This window comes from Chiroxiphia lanceolata, chromosome 15, assembly GCF_009829145.1.
Source record: "Chiroxiphia lanceolata isolate bChiLan1 chromosome 15, bChiLan1.pri, whole genome shotgun sequence".
Lineage (NCBI taxonomy): Eukaryota > Metazoa > Chordata > Aves > Passeriformes > Pipridae > Chiroxiphia > Chiroxiphia lanceolata.
This window is the reverse complement of record NC_045651.1, coordinates 8,829,126-8,851,699: the sequence shown is the minus strand read 5'-3', so window position 1 is coordinate 8,851,699 and position 22,574 is coordinate 8,829,126. Positions and strand designations below refer to the sequence as shown.

Sequence of the window (22,574 nt, the reverse complement as noted above, 5' to 3'; positions counted from 1 at the left end):
GGGAAAGCCAGCTGTCCCGGACCAACCCCGGCAGGAGCTGACACTGCACCTGGAGGCCTCTCTGCAGGAAGGAGACGGGGTGGCAGCTCACACGTTTTAAGCCAAAGCACTTCCCACACTGAGCTGAGCTGCACTCAGCTTTCCATCAGCAACACCTCCGTACTCCAGCTATCAGGCAAAGCCAGACTAGACGCTACTGATTTATCACGCTCCTCCTGATGGGAGCTGGAGGAAGGAGCAGCTTATTCTCTCCCCCTCTGAAAGAAAAGTTTCTTTTTTCTGGAGCTGAACAGTGGGGGCCCAGAAAGTGGGTAGGTGGGTTTGAGAGGGCAGCCAGGCTGAGCTGTGTTATTGAGCAGATGTAAAATACTTCCAATACTTCATTTAAAACTGACATGCACAGCACCACAGGCACTTGCCTACGCCCCAAACAGCAGCCACAGGTTAGTCAGGCAGGCACACAGCTGACCCCGAGAGGATGCAAGCCCTGACCTGGTCCTGCCATGTTCTGCCCATGCTGCCACCCACCTCCTTCAGGGGCTCTTGCAGTGGAGCTGTTAAGTCACTTCAGCAGCTGTAGCCTGGCACAGCTGCCCTTCCAGATCCACCTCTGCACTCAAAGTGCTGCAGAAAACCTTTTTCTTGGGGGCAAAAAAAGATATGGCAGGTTCCCCAGCAACTGTACCTCTAGGGGTGCAGCTCCATGGGCTGCCACAGCCCTGGCAGCCAGGCACAAGGATGACCTCAAGGCTTCAGCTGCTTTGTGTTCACCTAAGATCATCCATGGGGTTTTTAGCAGAACCAGACCTTTTCCCAGAGGCTGCTGGCACAGAGCTGCAGGTCCAAGGACGGCAGGGTAAGCCCTGCCAGGGATATCCCCAGCTTTCCCACTCTCCTGAGCATGCTGGCAGGCAGGCTGGGAGCAGATAGAGCTGCCACACCAGGTCCAGTGCACCTCCACAGCAGCTGCCCACACACAGCCGGGGTGCTCCCTGCTGGTCCCCTGCTTCAGGGTGAGGACTCATCCAGAGCAGAAGGGAGTAAGATGCAGCTGGGACCGAGCTCTGGGCTGGACCAACACTTCTGAACCCCCTCCAGAGCAGACATGCAGGTGTCCAGACCAGGGCAACACCTTCAAGTTGCCAGCAGTCAGCTCCAGGGCAGCTGGAGAGCTGTGGGAACAGACAGGGAGCGGGGTCAGCCTTTAGCTCCCAGGATGTTGGCAGAATGGCTGAGGTCAGGATTTCATCCCCAGCTCTCAATTACCACAGCAAAAATAAAAGCAGCCATAGATCCATAGAGGAGGTGGCCCTGCCCTTCCAGAAATGGGATTTGGGCATAAACACTTCTTTCCTGGAAAGTGTATCCTGGCATTTGGGATTCCTTCCCATCCCACAAAGCTCCCCTTGCAACACTGATCCGGGAGTACCTCACATTCCCGCAGGAACTCGGCTCAGCCATGTTAACAAACATCAGCAGCTGGCAAGCTATTTAGAGCAGCAGGATTGCTCCAAGCACAGCTTCCCTCTCCCATTACCTGCCAGCAGCACAGCCTGCCAGCCCTGGGAGTGATGGCCCCACTGCAGCCCCACACACACCGGATCCACACAGGCTCACCATTACTCCCCATGCAAGCCTAGGAAGTGGCCTGGAAGAGCTGAATGGGCAACAGGCTTGTTTGTGTCCTGCTTGCTCCAGTATCTTGTATTTAAACCTCTTCCTAGAGGTTACAGGGAAGTTGCTGGAACTGGGTGTTTGACAGCCACCACGGGGATGCTACAGCTCTGGGACCCTCTGGCCATCCTCAGGGAGCCTCAGCACAGAGCTACTCCAGCAGCAGAGCTCCTTTGGGCAGCCAAAACAAAGGCTGGGATCAGAAACAAGCCACCTTCCACAGCCACAGCCCCCTAGGCTGGGCAAGGACTCCTGCAGAGGGTCACCAGCATGTCCCACACACCGGGCTGGGGCAAGGCAGGCCGAGGCTGTTCTCATCTGACTGGGCCTCACTGTGCCAGGCCAGTGGGTCATCTGCCCTTCAAGGAGGGTCCCTCAGTGCCACCCCAGCTGCCAGGCTCCCCTGGCACAGCTGTGCCTGGTTCCAGGTAGGGGGTGAAGGGCACCCAGCCCCCCCCAGCACTGCCTCTGCTGTGTTTACCAGTCACTCAGCAACCGAGGAGAGGAAAGCGGCACCGGCTCCGCTTTCATGGCCTGCCCGGCTGCTGAACCCTCAGGAACAGCAAGGCAGGGGAGGTGGTGGGAGGAGAGCAGGAGGGGGGCACCAGGTTTTCCCTCACCAGTGGACAGGGGCTTCCCAAAGAGGGACACAAACCAGAATGCTCCAGGAAAGAAGAGGCAGATACCTGCACAATCTTGACACTGGGATAGGGGTTGTGCTGGATCAACTGCTTCCTCCCCCTCCTCCCCACCCAAGAAGGGCCATAAACACATTTAAACACACCCTGTGCTGCGCGTCCCATTGACGCCCAGGTGTTCCCTGCCACACATGATGAACTCCCTCCTCAGAAAAGCCAGCCCAGGAAAGAGCTGCCTGGCCACAACTGAGCCAGTCTGTCCAGTGCCGTGACTGCACCTCTCCATGGCCACCAACAGCATCCTGTCAGCACAAGAGCTGGGATTTTGGGAGACACAGAACAGGAGTGGGAACAGCAGGCTGACAAACCCTGAGAGCCTTTCACTAGGAAAGGTTGAGTGCAGTCAGATCAGACCAGAGCTGTTTGCATGTTGGGAAGCAAAAACAAGCCACTTCCAATCAGCATCAAGTTCCCAAGCCTGCATTTCATCTCCTGGGAACTCGCTGGCAGAGCCTGCTGGTTGCTGGCACGCGATCCAGCCCCATGCCCAGCTCACACCCACCTTGATGCCCGCGGCCAGGACCCCCCGCCAGCGGCACAGGGAGGGTCAGGAGGCACAATGTTAAAAGCTGACAGTGAGAGGGAGAAAAGTCACTGAGCATCAGGGACTTACGGCCATAATCAGTTTATGGGATTTGTTAACAGCTCCAGGCAAACCAGGCGGGAACGCGCTCCGACCGCATCAGCCCAGCCCCGGCACAGCAGCACCTTCCCACGCCAGGGGTGCGGCACAGACAGGGGTTATCGACCCGCTCGGCTCCCCAGGCACAAACAGCACAGCACAGGCCCATCTGGTAAAAGCCATGAGTGAACACTTCCTGGGCAGCCCAAGGGAAGAATGGCCACAGCTGGATTCCCTACCTTTCCTTCCCAAAGAAGGGGGTCTTGGGAAGGCAGGCTGGCACTTCCAGGGCGTGAGTCAGCAGGGATTTCTGGCCACACCTGCTCTTCCAACAGTGCCGTGCAGTAGGAGCTACCTGAGGTTTGACTGGCACAATGGAAGTTCCAGCCCCAAAACGAACACTAACACACACACTCCACTGTGCCCACACTCCCGGTGCTGTTCACAGCCTTTGTCCCCTCAGGTGACCCTGACCCAGCGGCACCTGCTGCAAACAGCCCTGGCCCAACACCAGCCAGTGAGGAGGAGGAGGATCCCAGAGCTCAGCACAAGTCAGGGCTGTGCCGGGGGGAAGCCATCAGTGCACAAGAACAAATCTATTTGCTGCCTAAGTGATTTTTCTCAGCTCAGAGGACTTGCACCAGTTTCTAGCCTTACCTCTCTGCTCTCCTCCCCCACTCTCTGACTGTAGCTGGCAAGGCAGGAAAACCGTTCCTGCTTCTCTCTGCCCAACCAGGGCAAAGCCCTGCCTGCAGCTCCACCAGATGAGGATCTGGCAGATGCCATCAGCAGAGGCCACATAGCCTGGTCCAGCTGCTGAACACCAGAGCCAGCTGCAATCCCCAGGCTGTTCCCGGGGTCAGCCCACTGTGTGCACTTGGAGACAGTGGGATTTGTGAAGAATCCTTGCAGAAATGGGCTCAGGAATCTTTAATTCCCCCATGGTGGTGAGAAGCAGTTACCAGTTGGTACATAAAACTGTGAGAAGAAAGTGTAGCAGCTCAGGGGAGCCAGACACATCAAGGTAAGCTCTGCCCAGGAGCCCAGTCTTAAGCTCTGGGGAGTCCCAGTTAAACACATGATGGAAAAGTCCCACCACACTGCTTTGGCATTGGTGTGTGCCACAGCTACATACGAAGGACTCAGCTGAGGTACAAGAAAGGGAAAGGGAGGATTTGCTCATCTGGTGGATCATGACCTCCCACAAAGCACAGCTGAGTCACGCAAGTACCACTGCCCCACCTTTGCCAGGGACCAGGTTATGCTGAGCCAGGCACTTGCCCTGGGCCATTCACAGGGCTGTAAAGGGGAAGGCCTGGATTTATCATGCACACAGGGGCTTTGACTGCAACAAGGAAAGCTCAAAAGCCAGTCTACCCTGTATGACAGCATGTACATTTCTTCAAGGTCTTCCAACCTTCTCAAATTGCTTTTATTTAAAACAAAGTTCAGAAAGTCTGCCACCTGCAAAATAGCTCAAGGCTCACTCTTTATTTCAAGGGTGACCAGGGAGCAGCACAAGGAGCTAAGAGTCCTGCAGCTGTTGGAAGATGACCACTGAGTTCTATAGCTTGACCTGCACCTCGGAAACAGCTTTTCTGCCAGCCATGCCCACCAGTGGACTCCTAAACTCAGAGGGGGAAAGAAATAAGTTAAATAAGTTAATCAGCTGTGTTTAACAAAAACCAACCCACATTGTCAACAGGAACAAAAGGCTCCTGGGTAGGGAAGACACAACAGTGAGGACCGACTGTGCTCAGGTACATTTAGCAGCAGTCCTTGGTATCAAAATGCCAAGCTGTTCTCTGAGAAAGGAGCTACATCACACCTTCACAGTTATTTATGGACAGAAATGCTTAGAAACCCAATCCCTCGAGTCCAGTGCAGGAATACTCCCTGGCTTCTCCCCCTTTCTAGCTACCAAAATTCAGCACTAGCAATAGTCATATCACATAATGCAAAAAGTCAAGTTAGCATCTTAATTTAGTCAATTTTACACCTTTGGTACTAAGCTTTGCAAAGCAGCTGAGCCCACTGTGGTTCATTTAAAAACAGGGACACAGCCCTGGGTCTGTTCTGAAAGGCTTCATTAATGCAGCTGGGAAGGACGAAGGACCTGTGTCCCAGCACAACCTTCAATCTCAATTCTTCACAGACAGACCCGGTACCGCCCTCCCCCCTTCCTGTTTAGCCCTGGCTAACGAGGATTACATTAAGAGCCATTTCCACATTAGAACACACCACGGACACAGTCCTTCCACTCAGGCTCTATTAGGAGGGTGGGCACTTCCTCTGTGTCATCCCTCGCCGCATCTTTCCAGAGGCATTAGTGCTCGGAGCAGACTGCTCTTCCTCCCAGCCCACTTTTCCTTTTTGTCTGGAGCCTGCCCTGCTCACAAACGTGTATTATGACATCAAGCTGATATGAAATCATGATGATTTCACTGCAATTAAGTCAGGAGCAGATGGGGCTGACAGAGCTGGCTAAGCAACAAATCTTCTAAATTGGAGAACTCTGTCAAGAGAAATTAAAGCCTTATGCAAAAAGCCAGCTCGGGATCACAGAAAAAATCCAGATGGAAAGGACTGCAGGGAGGCAACCAGCCCAAGCTCCTGCTCCTGCAACTGAAGCAACTCCACCTCTGCCAACAGTCCATTGCAGGAAAAATCACAGCACAAAGCACCAAGTTCCCAACAAGTAACACACATGAAAAAGCCAACAGACAGAAGAGGCACAACACCACAAGAGCAGAGCAAGGCAACAGTTAAGCTTGACAAATAACACCTAGACAGACAGAATTCCACAGAAATTAGCAAAACACCCCCCCCCCCCCCCCCCCCCCCCCCCAAAACTTAGGGTGGCACATGCTGGACAGACTTGAGACCTACCAAAAACATACCTAGTGTTTTCAACAGCCAGGGCGTGAGTTTGTCACTTGTTACCAACACCACACAGAACAGCAGGCAAGGCAGAGAGTGCCATTACTAATAATTGAGACCCAGAGCAACCTGTTCTTTTCAGGGCCTTTATAGGAGAAGAAAAAAAGGCTCTCAATTGCTTCTAACAAGGAATGGCTTAAATAGGTTAAAAATAATGAACCAGTACGCCGCACATGGGCACTCCGTGCTCCCAATTAAGCAATCCTTTAAAAGGTGGCCTTAGGAAGCCTCTCAGAGTTGGTATAAGGAGGTTAATAAATTGCTTTGAAACCCTGTACGCAGCTTAGTGAGATGACTCAGAACCTGTTGTCACAGCCTAATGTCATTACCCAAATTCTGGCACTTTCCAGGGAGCACGAGGACGCAGTTCTTTGCTTTACAGCCTCTGTTCCAACGACAATTCCTTGTAAAGGGCCTGTGACTGCTTGAAGAAGTTTTTCACTTTGCAGGTAAACCTCCCAACACCAAACCTTTGCAGAGCTGCGACCAGGAGTCAAGATCCACACACAGTTTTTAATGCTTTCAGGCTGAAGTCTTTGTGACAAACCAGAGAACGCAGAGCAAATGGGTGTTTGGTACCACAGTGTCTCGTTCAGGAAGGTGGGCATCTCATTCACCACTCACAATGTCTGGCACAGCCTGCTGCTGCAAAACACAACAGCTGACACTAAGCCCACACTTCTGTGCAGAAGTAAACTCTACTAACATCTGAAAGGCAGACTGGACTTCACACTCCTCCCACAGGACTTGCAGGTCCAAGAACTACAAACCAAGGCATTTTGACACCCCAAGTAGACTGAATAATCTTGCTTACAGAGCTCATCAAGGGGAGTCTTGTTTCTAAAACCCTCCTCAGAGTCATGAGCAAATTTAGCGGACAGAGAAAATTATTTATTCTCCTGAAACCAACTGATTTTCTCCAACTTTCAAGTATCTCATGTCAAAGCAAGAAAAGCGATGCCAAAACAATTCCAAGCAGCCACTCTGCTGCCAAGAAGGCATTTCATTGAAGCTTCTTCCCCTCCTGCCAAGGCGTGTTGTCAGACATGTTGCCTAGACAGCAGCAATCACGGATAAGGACATCACAGAGTACTCCAGATACCAGTTCTTAGAAACATACCAGTTGTTACAGGAGGCATTGCTTGAAAACCATCCTTATTTGGATGGGGCTGTACTCAGCCTAGAAAATCATCCTAGCCAGGGGAACAAGCTACATTTCTTCTTCCACCTTCCAGGTAACACAGAGCCCACTGTGCCTCCGAAGTTTCCAAGTGTGCAGAGATATCTCTGAAGGCCGGCAGACTCTCTGCCTCCCTCTACTCTCAGATTATCTATACAAACGTTTATTAGCACATAATGTTCTCCACCTAAAGTTTCACATCTCAGGGCACCTCCTTCTCCTAAAGGAAGCACACAGTGACCACAGGGAACCTTGATCCAGATCATCACTCCGGGATGGCTGAGAGTGCATGGTGTGTTAAGATCCTGAAGAAATGGTTTCCAAAATGAAAGAAAGACCTTTTCAAACACTAAAACTATGAACTGTGAGCAGGAACTCTGCTACATGCGTGAAAACTGTCTGAAAAGCAAATATACAAACAACATTTACACAATAGGCGTCTGGCAGCATCATTTTCAGACATTTTTTTAATTTATTCTGACATGCTATAAAGGAATAAATTACACTGTTAAAGAATTACCAGCAATAAAAGTATTTCTTTCTTTCAGCTGGGCTAGAATAGGAGTGAGAAGGAAGACAGCCTGGGGCAGTAACCAATGTGAACTCTGCATGGTGCGAGGCTGCCCCCAAGAACAAGAGTAAATCTGGTCATATCCACTTCACAAGAACTTGAAAGAAAATGCCTTGGTTTAAAACCATCCAAATTTTCAAACCATTCATATTTTTCTCAAAACTAGCAATCACAAGTCAGTCCAGCCGATGCATGACATGGCGATGCTCGGAGGCTGCCAATCCCGGGTCTGCAAAAGATGCCACTTCATTTTAAAAAAATCCAATCTTAGAATAGAGGGCTGGTCTCAAACAACAAGTTATAAAAATGCAAGACTGCCCCTTCCCCCTCAAGGAAAAAATACAAAATTTATTTAAAAACAAAATGAGGAAGAGTTACAACACTAAATCTAAAATGATTTAGAAAGAAATATGACTTCTTTTGCTTAACAAATGGCCTCAAAACTTGGTTTAAAAACAGGGTAATGTAAATTTCTTAAACTGAATTAACAAGGCAAATTAAAAAAATTTCATTTCCTTACAGAAACAGTTTTTTAGTTTTTAATGAACTTGTAAACAAAAAAGCTCCCGCTTCAAAATAAAAACAAAATCCCAGATCATATAGATGTTTACAGTGATTACATTTATCTAAGCAACTTACATACAGGTTCAGTTGTAAGATGTTAACTAAATTTCGTGACAAATATGCTGTTTTTCCTTTTACCAAGAACATTATAGAGTTAATGCAGAGTCCTAAAGATTATCTAGTAGTCGCTAAGTTTCTCTTAAGTCTTCACTTTAGATGCTGTTATTTCTAGCACAGGTAAGCAGGCAGAGTCTTTCATATGCTTAAAAACTGGAATCTTTGGTTACTACCATGTCAGCTGGCTTGGTATGTTGCACATAGAAGCCAACAACTTTAAGAATGTTTTAAGTGTACAACTTTCAAAACCCAGGGAGGAATAACCAGAAAAGAGTGCACAATTGTGAGCATTTACAATTATCACAACTGTTGCCGAAGACTGTTCATGCCATTCTTCCAAAACAATGAGATCTCATAAGCAGTGTAGTTCAAAGTAAAAAGGTAACAAAAATTGGCATATGCACAATTTTCTCCACTTGTGTGTCAATCATTAGTTAACTTTTCCACTTGAAAAAAATGCAATAGAAAACTGGACACCATGTTTCACTATCTCAGTAATATTCACAATTACAGCTGCTACAACTCAAAGTGCAGCATCACTGACACTGCCCAGAGCCAGTTTATACTGATATTAAGTTCTTTACACCAAGTAAATGGTTGCCCACAGCCACTGGCAAGTGTACGTATGAACTAAAATTTCTAGGATTTGGGGAGTGACAAGTCCTGCTCCAATCTGCTCTGCTTTGTCCCATCCTCGCCATGCTCAGAAACCTGCAAGATAAAGACAAGGGCAACTTACTGATACGGGATGAAAACGAGAAACAGCCTTCACAGCAGGAGAACTAAACATCAGTTATGGTCATTCAAAGGGGAAAATGCTGCTCCATCTTGGAATTGCAGAGTTCCTGGCGTCCATTTCCGAAGGTAATGATGTTTAACCAACACCCTTTAGTTCAAACAAGCACCTCTCGCTCACACCTACTGCTGGCACTGGAAAACAGGCTTATGCACCAGCTGGATGCCACATTCCTCAAGCGGGAATTCAGACCAACAGTTTGAAAACAAGACGTGTTATTGCCACTAGGAAACAGGATGTAATTTCATAGGATTGTTTTCTACTTGTCGGCAGTGTCTCATGTTTATATCCCTGAATGTCAAACTGTCATCTGACTGCAGTGTGCTCTTCGGAGACACAGCACGGCACTGTCACACGGACAGAAGGGAGAGGCATGGGCATGACTTACCTTACAGTAACTGGTGTCACCACATGCCCACATGCACCATTCTCTGGGCAGACGAAACAGAAGCCAGAACCTGTGACAGTGACCAGGGACCCAGCACACCTCTGTCCTTGGAAGGACATGTGAAAACTCACATGACAGGGTAGGTGGGGCATCAAGAACAATTCTCTTAATGTTCAGCACTCCAAATGACAAATTCGAGACATTGTGGGATACGGAGAGTGAAGGAATACACACAGATCTCCAAGAACCAGTTACTGCAAGCTAAGCCAGTCTTCCCTTCGTGCTCATTCCTGGTGACTCAGGTGGCAGCACTGTGCTTTACAGAGGTAACGGGAGTCTCAACCGAAGATCACTTTGCCAAGCGAGTTTCCGTTCTGGATGCCCTCCAAAAAGGATGGTCTGTCCACGGATGAATTCAGCTGAGCAACAGCTCTTGAGTTTTTGCAACAGAAATCTCTTCACAGTGAAATACAGACAAAGCTGACCTCAGCTATAGCTTGTGCTGTCATCCAGAGAGAAGCAAGTGCAAACAAGTCTTAATAGCCTGACATTCTATCCCAAATGTATCTGGACAGCACTCAGAAAACAGCTTTAACTCTTCCAGAACAGGCTACAGGTCATTTAGAAGAGGTTCAATAGCTTTGTTTGAATCTTAATGCACTGAAGGACAATTCTCTTGATCCAGCAGTAGTCATATAAAAAAAAAAAAATCCTGCACCAGAATTAAGACGGCCATTCCCATTTGACTGCAAATTCACACAGAAACCCCAGAGATTCCTTAGTTCCCTAACCCTTACTAGATACATACAACCAAGAGTTACGCTGTTTTTCCATTTAGTGTGCTCAGCAGTGAACACTGATTCATCATTTGAACCACTTTCTCCATCCAAGCAGCCAAAACTAAGTCAACAAAGGAGGAGAGTGTGGGAAGAAACAGATTAACTCATTGCTTTAGAAACCTGCACGTTTCAAATGAAAAATGGGACCCTGAACCCAAGGACAAAGGATGTGCTAACAAACTATATGCTGCTATTTGTTAGAATACCTCAAATCCAAGGTATTACAGGCAAGAGAACATCCATTTACAGCTAGAGAAAGTAACAGGGAACTGGAATCAACTCACAACATCCTTTCCAAGTCCTGTTAAGACACAGCCCAACCACAGCTGTCATATGAAATAGAGACACTCATGGAACACATGCATCACTGCTGGTATGAAGAGCGTGCTGAAGAGTTTGTTGGCATCTCTTTATCAGATCTTCACTACATACAAGGCCAGCTCAAACCTGCACATTCATCACTCCTTGTCCCTCTCTGGGCTGTTACCCAAAACTTTGATAATCTCTGTGCTACGTGAGGGATACTCAAATTGCTTTATTACCATCAGAGCTGCAGATCTGATCCATGGGGAAAAGCAACTGTCCTGTCATACCCTAACAAGCTCCTCAACTTGAAGCTCTCAAGCTCTGTCTATTCTGTTTCTCTAGACAAGCAGTGCAGTGAAAAATACTTAGTTGTCAACTAGCTAATAATTCTTAAGTAGAGAACTAACAGTCTGTGCTGAGAAATCCTGCCACGACCACGGGCGTCCAGCAAATGTTAATGACAGGCTCACAGAACTCTCCACTGACACGAACTAAAAACACCTCTCACAATGGAACTGGGAGACTTTATCCTGCAGATTGACTGCCTGAGTCAGTTTTATGATTGAGGAAAGCTGACTGTGAGCACTGTTACAAATCACACCTGAACAACGCTGTCAAGAGAGCAAGGGCCAAACTTCTTTGAGTCAGCAAAGAAGCTGAGCTTATTCAAACAGTTCACCTCTTTCAAGTTCAAAACCAGCTGATCTTGCTGTTATACAAAAGACATGGTACAGAGTTCCAGAGAGGGACACGGAAAAAAACAGAAGAGAAAAATGCCATGGACAGAACAGGTTACTCTGGAACCAGACAGAATATTCATCCTGAATAACCTACAGGACTCAGAAATTATTTAACATAGATCTGAGTTCAGGAAGCCAGGAGTACCTGCAAATGAGTAAACATCTGGAGATTGTCTGCTCACCATTCCCAGATGCACATCTTGAATAGTACTTGCACTTTATAAAGAAATGCATCTGTAAATTGCTATTTCTAGGACTCCTCTTGAACTGGATTTGGTTATTAGAGGGGTAGAATCTGACACCATGAAGCCTTTTAAGCCATTTCCATGCAGGCTTTGCTACAGCAACAACTAAAACAGAATTTAACTGAACTCTGGAAAATAACCAGGTATTTCATTGATCTCCAATGTGATAGCAACACAAAAGCCACGCAGATTCCTCTGTAAACTTAGCTTTTTTGGGTTCAAAACAGTCTTCTTTAATAGACAACATTCCACACAAAATGGCATGTAGGATTTTAGAAATCTGGAATCTTTACTTTGATGAAGAGATTAAGCATCTGAAGTCTTCAGATGTTTGCCAAGCAATACTTTAATGCTTTGCTGACATTACAGCTTGATCGATTCGAAGGTCACAAGCCTTTCTTTAGGATGGGGAGGAAAAAAGGAAAAATATCCTTAAAAGGCTGCTACTCCGTGCAAGAGCCAATGAAATTCTGCTAAAAACCCAGGAACTTCACTGTAGCTACAGCAATGGGTCTCGTTCCCAAAGGACAGTGTGATAAGGAATGTCCATGAGGAAACAGAAAAGGTCTCTAAGGCTCCATGGCAAGGCAGCTTCCCAGTTCCTCCTGCCTGTCAGCTCAGCTTTGCACTCTGGCACCAAAGCACCACTACAAGGCAGAGGCAGATATTCATTTTAATGACCTTGCACTTACACACAGCACTTGGTCAGAGACAGCCTGAGCCAGGAGAGCAGCACATGAAACCTCAGAATACGTGAGCGAAACAGTATTTCACGAGGGTCCAACTTCATTTTCAGGGCAGCTTCTGCTTACAGATCATCACCTCCTGCAAGCCCTTCACTTTAAACTCGAGCTGTTGTGAAGAATGTGCATTTTTTTCTCAGATTATCTTCTGCTCTAACAGCCAACCTCTCCACACCCAAACTGGGCTGTGTTCTGGACTTCAGTCAGAGCTTCTGTATTGCAGCAAGCAACTAAGCCCAGATGCTTAATCACCCAGTCTGCTACATCCTGGTGTTTCAGCTGAGGGAACTGGTTTACAGCCTTCAGTGTTGGAACATCTGTCAGCTGCAGCCAAACAACCTGGACTCTTTATGCTGAAAGTCAGACATTTAATGCAGCCCATGAAATTTTTTTTATTTTTTTTTTTTAACCTCAGGAAGAGCAGTAGGTATTTTACTACTTCATTTTTTTCTGGATGAAGTGTTACATTTTTGGACAGCTATTCTGACTAAAGACACCTGGTAAGGTTTGAATGCTGCCACGATACACAAAAAACAATGTTTTGATACGTTTATTGTAAACACTCCTGCGTTTCTTTGACTTCCAAGTCTGTCATGTTAGCTGAATATATAATTTTATATATATAAATATGATAGACAAGATGTACTGAAGAGCAGCAAGTATTAGCAATACCTCAGTATAGAACTTAGACCTTGCTTTTCTAGTCTCACTTGTACAATCTTGTTAGCTTTAATTTTATCCACAGCTCAGCTTGAGGAATTGGTTTCATTATAAGACTGTAGCAGTCACTAGCTGTGGCAGTTTTATCCCAGTGACTTACCAGCACTAGCAGATTTACATCACAAAAAAAAAGTATATTAAAAGCTTCTAGATCGTGTGGAAAAAAAATTGTATGTGCCTTTTCAGAACTCAGTTTTCAGTTATTACACAATTACATCCCGAACATGTCACAACATTTCCCTTTGAAACCATAACCTAGAAATATTTCAAATCATCAAGAAACCTTAAGCCCCACCCCAGAGCACCCAGATACCTCAGAAAATTGTGACTTGGCAGTCCACAGCAGTTTGGGGTTACTGCTTGATTTAGGCAAGACATTTTGAGCTCACTGGTCCCTGCTTTTAACTCTGGACCAAATGACTCAACACAAACCCACTGGAGGAAGCCAGATCACTCACAATTTTCTGTTTCCCATGTTTGATGCATAAAGAACAGAAGCAAACCCACAGCACTATACCAGCTGCCACATAGCAGAACCCAAAGTCTCTAGATCCTTGCCTAGTTAATGAGAATTATCCCTTAAGAAGTGTTAGGTCTAGGATTTTGGATTGCATTATATATTTATATATATATATAAATATATATATATGTATATATGTATATATAAATAAAAATAAATTAAAATGTCACATTCCCAACACCAAGTCAGTTTCTTGTTTTTGGAAAGTGGTTAATGCGGGAGCAAAAGATGCAGTGGTTAAAATGACCCAACATCCCCAGAAGAAATGATATGAATAACAAGGACATTTTGGTATAAAGTTAGTAGTCAAATTCTCCAAGGACGTCTTTTGGTTTTGCTTTTTAATTTAACAGCCAAATACGTTTTTTAAACCACCTCCTTGATCTAACACTTAAATTGCCGACATTGTCCAAATTAGTGTAATTTTTTTTTTCCTGTAACGTCACTTGGTTCTTGGCTACTAACCTTTCATGTTACTCTTGGATTTGTCAGTTTGCTTGCCTGTGGGGGTTTGGGCCTGCTGCCCCTGCCCACTGGAAGAGGCTGCCTGCTGTGCTGCTTTCTGCTTTAACATTGTCCAGTCGAATGTGTAGTCATATTGGTGGTTCAAGGTCCTAAAAAAGAGGGAAATATTTTACTGTAACACATCGTGGCTTCCTTATTGCCAATACCAAGCCTTCCCTGAAATACCAGAACTAGAGGATAACTCCTTCTATAAGCTGCTTTAGAGATTATGAATGGTATAGAAATGCTAAGTATTAGTAACTTAAAGGGATTCTTGCAGTAAGACCGAAAACCATCCAGCAGTGTTTCTTCACTGGTTACACAAAGGTCTGTACTTGTGGAAGCAGCTCTTCCTCCCAACCCAGCTTACCCACTGCCTGCACTGAGTTTCTGAGCTTTTTTCAATATATGTAATTTTAAGGGAGAGACTGCAGTATTGTACATCGCTGAATAGAAACTGCTTTGGATTCCAGACACCTGGAGGGAGACTTGAGAGATCAGTACCAGCTCTTCTTTGGACAGACGCTCTTCACTCCGTAAGGCTGAGTTTATGTTCTGGTTGTTCTAACAAGCTCAGTGAAGCAGCACTATTCCTCTCCACTGAAACCCATCTCCTGGGCACCACTGCTAGTCCCACGACCAATTTCCAAACATAAAAACCTTCCAACTTTTACAAGGGGTCAATTTTTTTAAGCTACTTGCAACAGAATTTAAAGCATGGGCTCAACCCTCTACCATTAGTAGTTACATCACACAATGCAAAACCCAGAGAATCTTTTTCCTTTATGTTTAACATTGAATATTTAACATTGAACATATTTTTCAGGTCATTTAAACAGCTTTTCAAACTCTGAAAGAAAGGAGCAGAAGAACTCCCTACACTACACACATAGAGAGCTGCTCTCTACAGTGCAAGTCCCACAGAGCAGTTCCCAACTATTAAAGCCCTGACAAATTTCTGTACTTTTCCACCTTGAGACTGACCTGAAAAGAATACGGAATAATTGCCTCAGATACATGTAATCTGGTGCCTCTTCAAAGCGCAGGCCACGACAGTAGTTCAGATACATGGCAAATTCTGCAGGGAATCCCTGTAAATCAACAGTGTTAATCAAGCCATGGCTTGCAGCAAAAAGCTTCTAACAACCCTATAAGAAGGCAAAAAGATGTGCTTCTTTCTATAACGGCAGAGACAAACTGGCTGAAAATTTGTAAATTAATACCACCTTGCCCCTAGTTATTGATTTAATTCTGAATTTCAGAAAGTGGATTTGATCAGCAAGACCCCCAGGTACACATTCCTTCCCCAGAATTGTTACCTGATGCATGTTTTGCAATCACAACTTCTCTGCTACCAAAACCTTCAAAATACTTACTTATAAAGCACTTAGTTCATCCTAATTAAACCTCGTTCTTGTTAACGAAGTCTCTAAAATAATAAGAGGCAATTGTCTCTTATGAGATTCCAGTCATTTCCTTGATAATTTACCTGAGCATACTAGAGGCAAGATCAGTTAATGGTACTAAGTGTGAAAACTTAAATCATGAAAACCTTTTTCAAAGATTTCCTGTCTTATATTTTTATACATTTAATGCTATATTAAAGTCTACCTGAAAACAGGTAGTAGGATAAAGAAAATATAGGGTATAGCATCCCTGGAAGTGTTTAAGGCCAGTTTGGAAGGGGCTTAGAACAACCTGGCCTAGTGGAAGGTGTCCCTGTCCCAGCAGTGGGGTGGAAGAAAGTGATCTTTAAGGTGCCTTCCAACCCAAACCATTCTATGATTCTATGAACAGTTCAACACTCTGAAAGATACTGTCAGACTAAGAGATATGTGCAGTAGTAGAAAGTGCAATCCCTGGTGCTGCTGCTTGATGTGCAGAAACTACCCCATGTTCTCAAGGACCTTTGTTAACAAGCACGTAGCTGCCACAGTGCAAGAGAAATCTGAAGATCCAATGGACAATACTGGAAAAACATAATTGTGGAGCAGGGCTCTAAAAGCTCACTTGCATCCAATTCCACTACAGCCTCTACCTGTGTTAGAGTATACAATATGAACAATCTTGAAGCAGAAACAAGTGTATGTGGGCAAGCCAGACAGCTCTACCTTGGTTATTTATTTACTTCTACATGTAAAGCTTCCACTGTAGAAGGTGAAGAACTGAACAAGCCTGACTTAAGAGAGCTGGACAGCTTGCACAGCCAACAGCCAGCAAGACCTGAATGATGGTGGCACAAACTACGCCAAGAAGCAGCAGAAAATGCCTGCCCTGTTACACATATTCACAGTCTAGCTGGGTGGCCAAACACAAGGCACCCAGTGCCTGCCAGAGAATATTATTCAGCAGCAAATACCATGTGAGACTATCTAATACTTTGGCTTTAGTTTAGAAAAAAATCCACAAACAACAAAACAAACAATAAAGGAATTTCCATTTCACAGTATGACATCACTTGGAAACTCTTACCTTACACAAAACCTCAACAGGAGTGGACATTTTCTTTTCACTAATCTTTTCATACTTTTGCTTCTTTGTTGCAGCCTGTGGAACATGTAGGTCACAATATAAGAGATATTGTGCAACACTGGATTAACAAGGACAGCAGTAAAAAAAAAAAAAAAATGACAAAAATCCTTTGGTCAACCATAAGTATTTTATGTGAAATCTCCAAGTCCCACACACTTATTGCAAAGAGAATGAAGGTCAATCTGGTATTAAGATTTGGACACAGTTTAATACCATTTGTCGCAGTCTAATGCTTCCATCACATGGCACAGCTCGTGTAGCTCTAGCTGCTGCTTTTGTCCATTAAACAGACCAGACTTGCATTTACATTTGCCAAATTTGTATTAATTCCCACTCAGTGCCCCATTCAGGGCTGCCTGGTGTTTCAGTAAGCACCCGTTACATTCATTTGCAGCTGAAGAGTTCCAGTGTCTCACAAGCTGCTGCCTTTTTAGAAAACTTGCAGCTGCAACACCACTGGAGCTACAAAACTCTCATATGGAGGAAGAAAAACAATTAAAACGAGGAAATAAATCACTGAGGTCTATATAACAGAAATATCTGCCATGCTTGTAGTTGGCTCCCATACATGGAAATACTGGAACAAGCCTGTTGCAGCCAATAATCACTCAGTGGTGCCATAACCTGGACTGAAGATACCACTGAGGCTGAACTTGCCACGCAAGAGATTATTTCCATGCTCTCTACAGCAATTCAAAAAGCCACTAACAAATGTTATTTTCTATTTCCCAGAAGGGACTCAGACTACAACAGGACAATAATAATTGGCAAAGATGACGTAAGCTATTGTTTAGCATAAATTTTGAGACAATCAAACAATGCACATTTTGCCTGCTGCGCAAGAGGCAGAATCCACATTCTATAAATATCATGCTTTGGGAAAAGCTGCTTTGTATAACTGAAGCTGAACATTATATAAACCCACCTATCCTGATCAGCAGACAGAAGCATGATACCCAAACATGAAAAAAAACGAAAAGCAAAAAGGCAAGGTGGGGGGAGAAAAAAAAAAAAGCAACACAACTTACCTTTAATCCTTGCCAAGGCAGACTGGTTCTGTTAAAGTACATCAATACATAGCCTAGAGACTCCATGTCATCCCGACGACTGCAGAAAAGAGGAAAACCACAATGAATTACAAATTCTGGCATTTCACACTTTATTCCAAATAGTGCAAGCGTTCAAAAATTTAAATTAAAAAATAATTGAGGGATAAAATCTAAGCTTTGATGCAAAGATCTCTTTCTAGTACAGCTAAAAAACTGATGTGCTCACGATTCCACTGTAAAAAGTCTTCCCCAGCAGAAGGGGATCCTATTCATTTTTCAAGCAAGGAATACTCAGTAAGTATTGTGTGTTCTTTTCATCTGCAGTTACATTAATTTGGGAAAGAAAAACTTTGGAAAATTAAAGAAAAATTAAATGTCTTTCCTGCTTTATAAAGTAGCTTGGATAGAAATGGAAGTTTTTCTTGTAGGAACCATGGAATGCACCACTTCCTTAATGAAGATTTTTCCCTGAACCTTGTCTCAGTCTGGGATCAATTCTGAACATCCAGCCCCAAAAGGGGGCTCCTTCCTTCACTTCTGTGAAAAAACTCTGAATTTTCTGGTTTGTTTTGTTTGTTTGTTTGTTTTGTTTTGCTTGTTTGGGGGTTTTGTTTGTTTGTTTGTTTCTGTTTGGTTGGTTTTTTTTTTGTTTGTTTTTTTTAAAAAACAAGCAATATTGAAAGTGCATGTATCAATCTGAGAGGTGCCTCTGCTTTCTTCCCATAAGAGGCCTGTTTTGGGGCAGTTGGAGAACTCCAAAGTGACCCATCCAGAGACTTCACTGAGAACTTGCACACCAACTCTCATGTAAAGGTTTCAAATGTTTTCTGCACATGCTCCAGATCCCCACGTCAGCCCCGTGAATACCACTGTACTTTGCTACACAGCTTTCATGAGTGCTAAGACTAGTACAGTTCACTGAAGTGGAAAACACACTCCATGACTTTTTTCCCTCTTGGCAAAGTTGCCTCTTCCCAGTTGTGGTAAAATCAGATTCCTCCTGACTGCCCCTCTGCAGCTGACATCTATTTAACATGAGACAGAAAAATAACTTATTTTTCTCCTCCCAGCTCCCTTATGGAGAGAATCTGGTGGATATTGCTGCTGCTCTGCCATCCAGATCTGCAATAAAAGGATTTAAATGGTGAGTCAACTCTCTAACCCTTTGGGGAACGAGTTCAGGAAGCTATCCCAGAAGATCACCTTGGCTCTCTAAAGCTTTTATCACAAGGCCAAAAAAGCACTAATGGGTCAGGGAAGAGAGGATTGGTTCTCTCCCCTCGACAGCAGCTCGCTCTGAGATCATCTCAGCTGCAACATGAAACCACAGACAAAGACAGAGGGACGAGAAATTATACTGAGACCACAAACTCCAGCCTGCAAAACTTGCTAATTCTATTAGAATTGCAGATTTTAATCATCAACAGGATTCATGGAACCTGTATGGGGCCATGACATAAAATTACGTTTCCTTAGGAGGCAGTGATAAATTCAGAAACAAAGGCGTGAATAGTTTCCATCCCCCATCCAGCTCATTGTTTCAAGGTTTAATGTCATGATTCTGTTGTAGGAAACATTTAGTTTTGCACATCGCTAAGGGGTACATTAAATTTGAGCATATACTGATAGAAGTGATTTTCAGGCTTTGGAAAACAGGATAACACTCTCCATTACTAAAACAGATAACACAGCAAACAGCTCCTTGAGCGCAGCCGTCACTACCTACAGGAAAACATGTTCTGCAACAGATAAAAGCACAGGACTAACAGCTGTAATATTCTGCCATGAATTTCAGAACTGGTTTCTCCTGATTGCAGGAATTTATTACTTGTCTCACCACTAGCTTGATCTAGACAGTTTAGCAGCTTTTAGCACGTACCAAGTTAGGTTTCTAATCATAACAGATTTCCCATTACCAGCAGATATGCTGTAAGACTCCAATTAAATTCAAAAGCAACAACCCTTTGCAAATCCCTCCTTCAGTCTCAGGTGCTTGCACAGCTATTCCCTTACCAGAGCTGCTTGGGATCTATGAAATGCACTTACTTCAGAAATTACACCTGTCATTTACTCTCCTTGACCCACATGTCAAGTAGGCTTAAATAATGACACTGACAGGCAATAAAATACCCTTAAGGAAATTAAAGCAAAGAAGAACATGGAACATTTTAAAGCACCAAGTATTTGTGGATTGCATGTTCTGCTGAAGTTGACCACTAGAAATTCTGTTGTTCCCATCTTGATTAAAATGAAGGTCAGAGTCACAGACATTCATGAAGTTTTAACCAAACAAGTGACCTCAGCATCATGTGGTAAAGCCACAGTATTACACTTTTATATTAGAATATTTAGGCACATAGGTAAGGAAGAGAAGAGAGCCATTTCTTTAATATCTCTTCAGTACCTAACACTTCCAACCAACTCAGAGTGCTCTCTCCACTGAACCACTGCTGGGATACTGAAGGAGCAGTATGTTTTTGATCTAGATGATAAAAACGTGTTTATGATTAAGCAAAGCTCAAACATATATATACACACACAGACACACACACACATGCATACATACATTCAGACACATGACTTTGACTATACCAGAAACTAAAATACGGCGTAAATGGAGATATTTAAGTCTTGTTTGCAGGCAAAAGGAGAAATAATAGTTAACTGACTTGAAGAGAGTGAGAAAACAAGACATCAGCTTTAGAACACTCTAGTTACAGAAAGCCATCTCAAGCCAGGCAACAGTGGTGTCAACAGGTACCAACACATCAGCAAAGTACACCTTTGTGAAGGTCCTCCAACATATCCACATCAAAGTATGCCTTAGCCTTTAAAAAGCCAAAACAGTATGCACAGTGTCCACCTCATGTCTGCAAGACACAGAGTCTCTTCAAGAAGCAAATGAGGTGCTTGGATTTTTCCCCTACCCTTGCACAGGCAGCCAAAAAGAAAAACACTTACAAAAGGGTGGATACCCTTATTTATATAAAATTAGTTCAGACACTTGAGAAGCTTACAGAGATCACCTTGCAGCCTCCCAAGCACAGCATGAACACTGCACTCACCTCTGCTCAATGCCAAGATGTGCATTGATGCTGGCGTATCGAGCTGTGCCAGTGAGATTTTTGTCTTCTCTGTATGGTATGTGTTGCCTTGTCCTGTTGTCCCGGTACTTTTTGGCCAAACCAAAGTCAATAAGGAATAACTTAAAGAAAAATGAAAATAGGTTATATTCCTATACAATTCAAGAAATTCCCAATTTCTTTCAGTGAGCATTAGCTACATTTTAAGACACCCAGACAATGTAACAGCCTACAGTTAAAAGAAGCAAAGTAACAGTGCAGAGGCGCAACCAGCTTTAACTAGTCAGTTAAAAACTTAATGGTGAATTAGTTTAAGCCTTTTCTCAATCCACTGGAATAGATTAGATTGTGCTACTCAGCATCTGCAGCTTAGTTCTACAATTATTTTATATTACTATTGCAGTTCCTATCACATGAGCTCGATGACTACAGTGCAGTTGAGGAAGGAACTGGCACAGTGAAAGCACACCAGGAACCCCACTGGCACTGGAGCAGGTCACACACACAGAGTTAATGGCAGCTCAGCAGCTTAATGCACATGATGCACATCCTGCAACCTTCTGTCTCAAAGAACAGTGACCATTTTGCAGAGCACCAAGGCCAAAACCTTCAACAGCAAACAAGACATCTTGCTCTCAGCTCAGTAAGACTGCCAAGACACTATCACAGCAGCATGACAGTCACTAATGATTTTGCAACAGCCAGGAAGCTGAAGCCTCATAATTGAAGCCAATCTGGGTTTTTAATAACCAAGCTTGCCCAATGATTTGATATTTAGCAACACCCGAGTGTGTGCTATCAGTGAGCTGACAGCCAGCCCACATAAAAGGGTTAATCCAGACAGTACCTTCTCACAAGATTTCAGGACTAGGCAAAAAAAAGCTGAGGCAGAAGTACCTAAGGAACGTTTCAAATTAGCATTAGTCTTCAAGCTCCACATCATGAGCTCCTGAATCCAAGTCTGGATTAATGCTACAGGATCAAGGACTACAACCCCTACAGACTGATGAATGCTGCAAAAGTAACTTGAGTGGGGCAAGGATGTGAGGGAAAGAAGACATTTAAGGTTCAATAAAGTCTCAGTAAAAGCAACTCAGTATCAGCTTAAAGCTGATTAGAGAACAGAAGATGCAGCTTTAAAAGCAAACTGGAGACTATATGTAGGTGTACCAAGGCTGCAACAAAGAGTTACTCTGGCACACTGGAAGTGCTGTGAATTACAAAGTGACACTCAACACAGAAGTATCCAGGATACTGAAAGTTTCTGAATTACACAGTAGCTATGTTTTAGAATTCTGGTGTAAGACGACAGTAGTCTAGACAGGGAGAAGAGAAGCTAAAAACCTCTTAACTACTGGTGTTGGAGCAGAAAACCTGGGGTTGAAGTCTTGCCATGATTTATATGAAAACACAAGGCACAGCAGTTCTGATACGGAACTCCCAAAGCAGACAGTGCAAAGTTTTATGTGATTACAACACTGCAAATGTGACTTCTGTAGAAGCAAAGTCTGAGCTCAAACGCAATCCCTTATTTACTGATTTGGTCCAGAACACAGACCTGGTTTATGCCAGTCAAATAACTGGGTATTATTTTACAGCACCAATTTCCCTGGGGAGGTTTAATCTGTTCCCCCGCTTAAGATGATTCTGTATTTCCCTCCAGATGGGTGGAAGGCAAAGGAGTAAGAATTAAATCAGAAGACACAGCCCAGTTTGGAGGAGCACAGAGCATCCTGATGCCAG

General features: G+C 44.4%; 2 protein-coding genes across 10 annotated transcripts in view; both read right to left on the bottom strand.

The window, feature by feature from the left end:
• Positions 1-14,120, bottom strand: part of IL17B (interleukin 17B) — a 39,803-nt gene extending 25,683 nt beyond the window's left edge. The window contains exon 1 of one of the 2 annotated variants that reach the window (XM_032702690.1): positions 9,106-14,120. In XM_032702690.1, the coding sequence (XP_032558581.1) occupies positions 9,106-9,156 (51 nt within the window). In that variant the 5' untranslated portion in view covers positions 9,157-14,120. Of the gene's footprint in view, positions 1-3,233; positions 3,332-9,105 lie in introns of those variants that run through there. The other variant, XM_032702691.1, reaches the window with a different exon arrangement.
• The window catches only part of CSNK1A1 (casein kinase 1 alpha 1), a 36,438-nt gene continuing 18,323 nt past the window's right edge, over positions 4,460-22,574 (bottom strand). For 2 of the 8 annotated variants that reach the window (XM_032702681.1, XM_032702683.1), the window contains 6 exons: positions 20,814-20,953; positions 17,728-17,806; positions 16,640-16,714; positions 15,152-15,258; positions 14,129-14,277; positions 4,460-4,619 (listed from right to left, as the gene is read on the bottom strand). In XM_032702681.1, the coding sequence (XP_032558572.1) occupies positions 4,471-4,619; positions 14,129-14,277; positions 15,152-15,258; positions 16,640-16,714; positions 17,728-17,806; positions 20,814-20,953 (699 nt within the window). In that variant the 3' untranslated portion in view covers positions 4,460-4,470. Of the gene's footprint in view, positions 4,620-7,563; positions 9,078-14,123; positions 14,278-15,151; positions 15,259-16,639; positions 16,715-17,727; positions 17,807-20,813; positions 20,954-22,574 lie in introns of those variants that run through there. The other 6 variants (XM_032702684.1, XM_032702687.1, XM_032702686.1 and 3 more) reach the window with 4 other exon arrangements.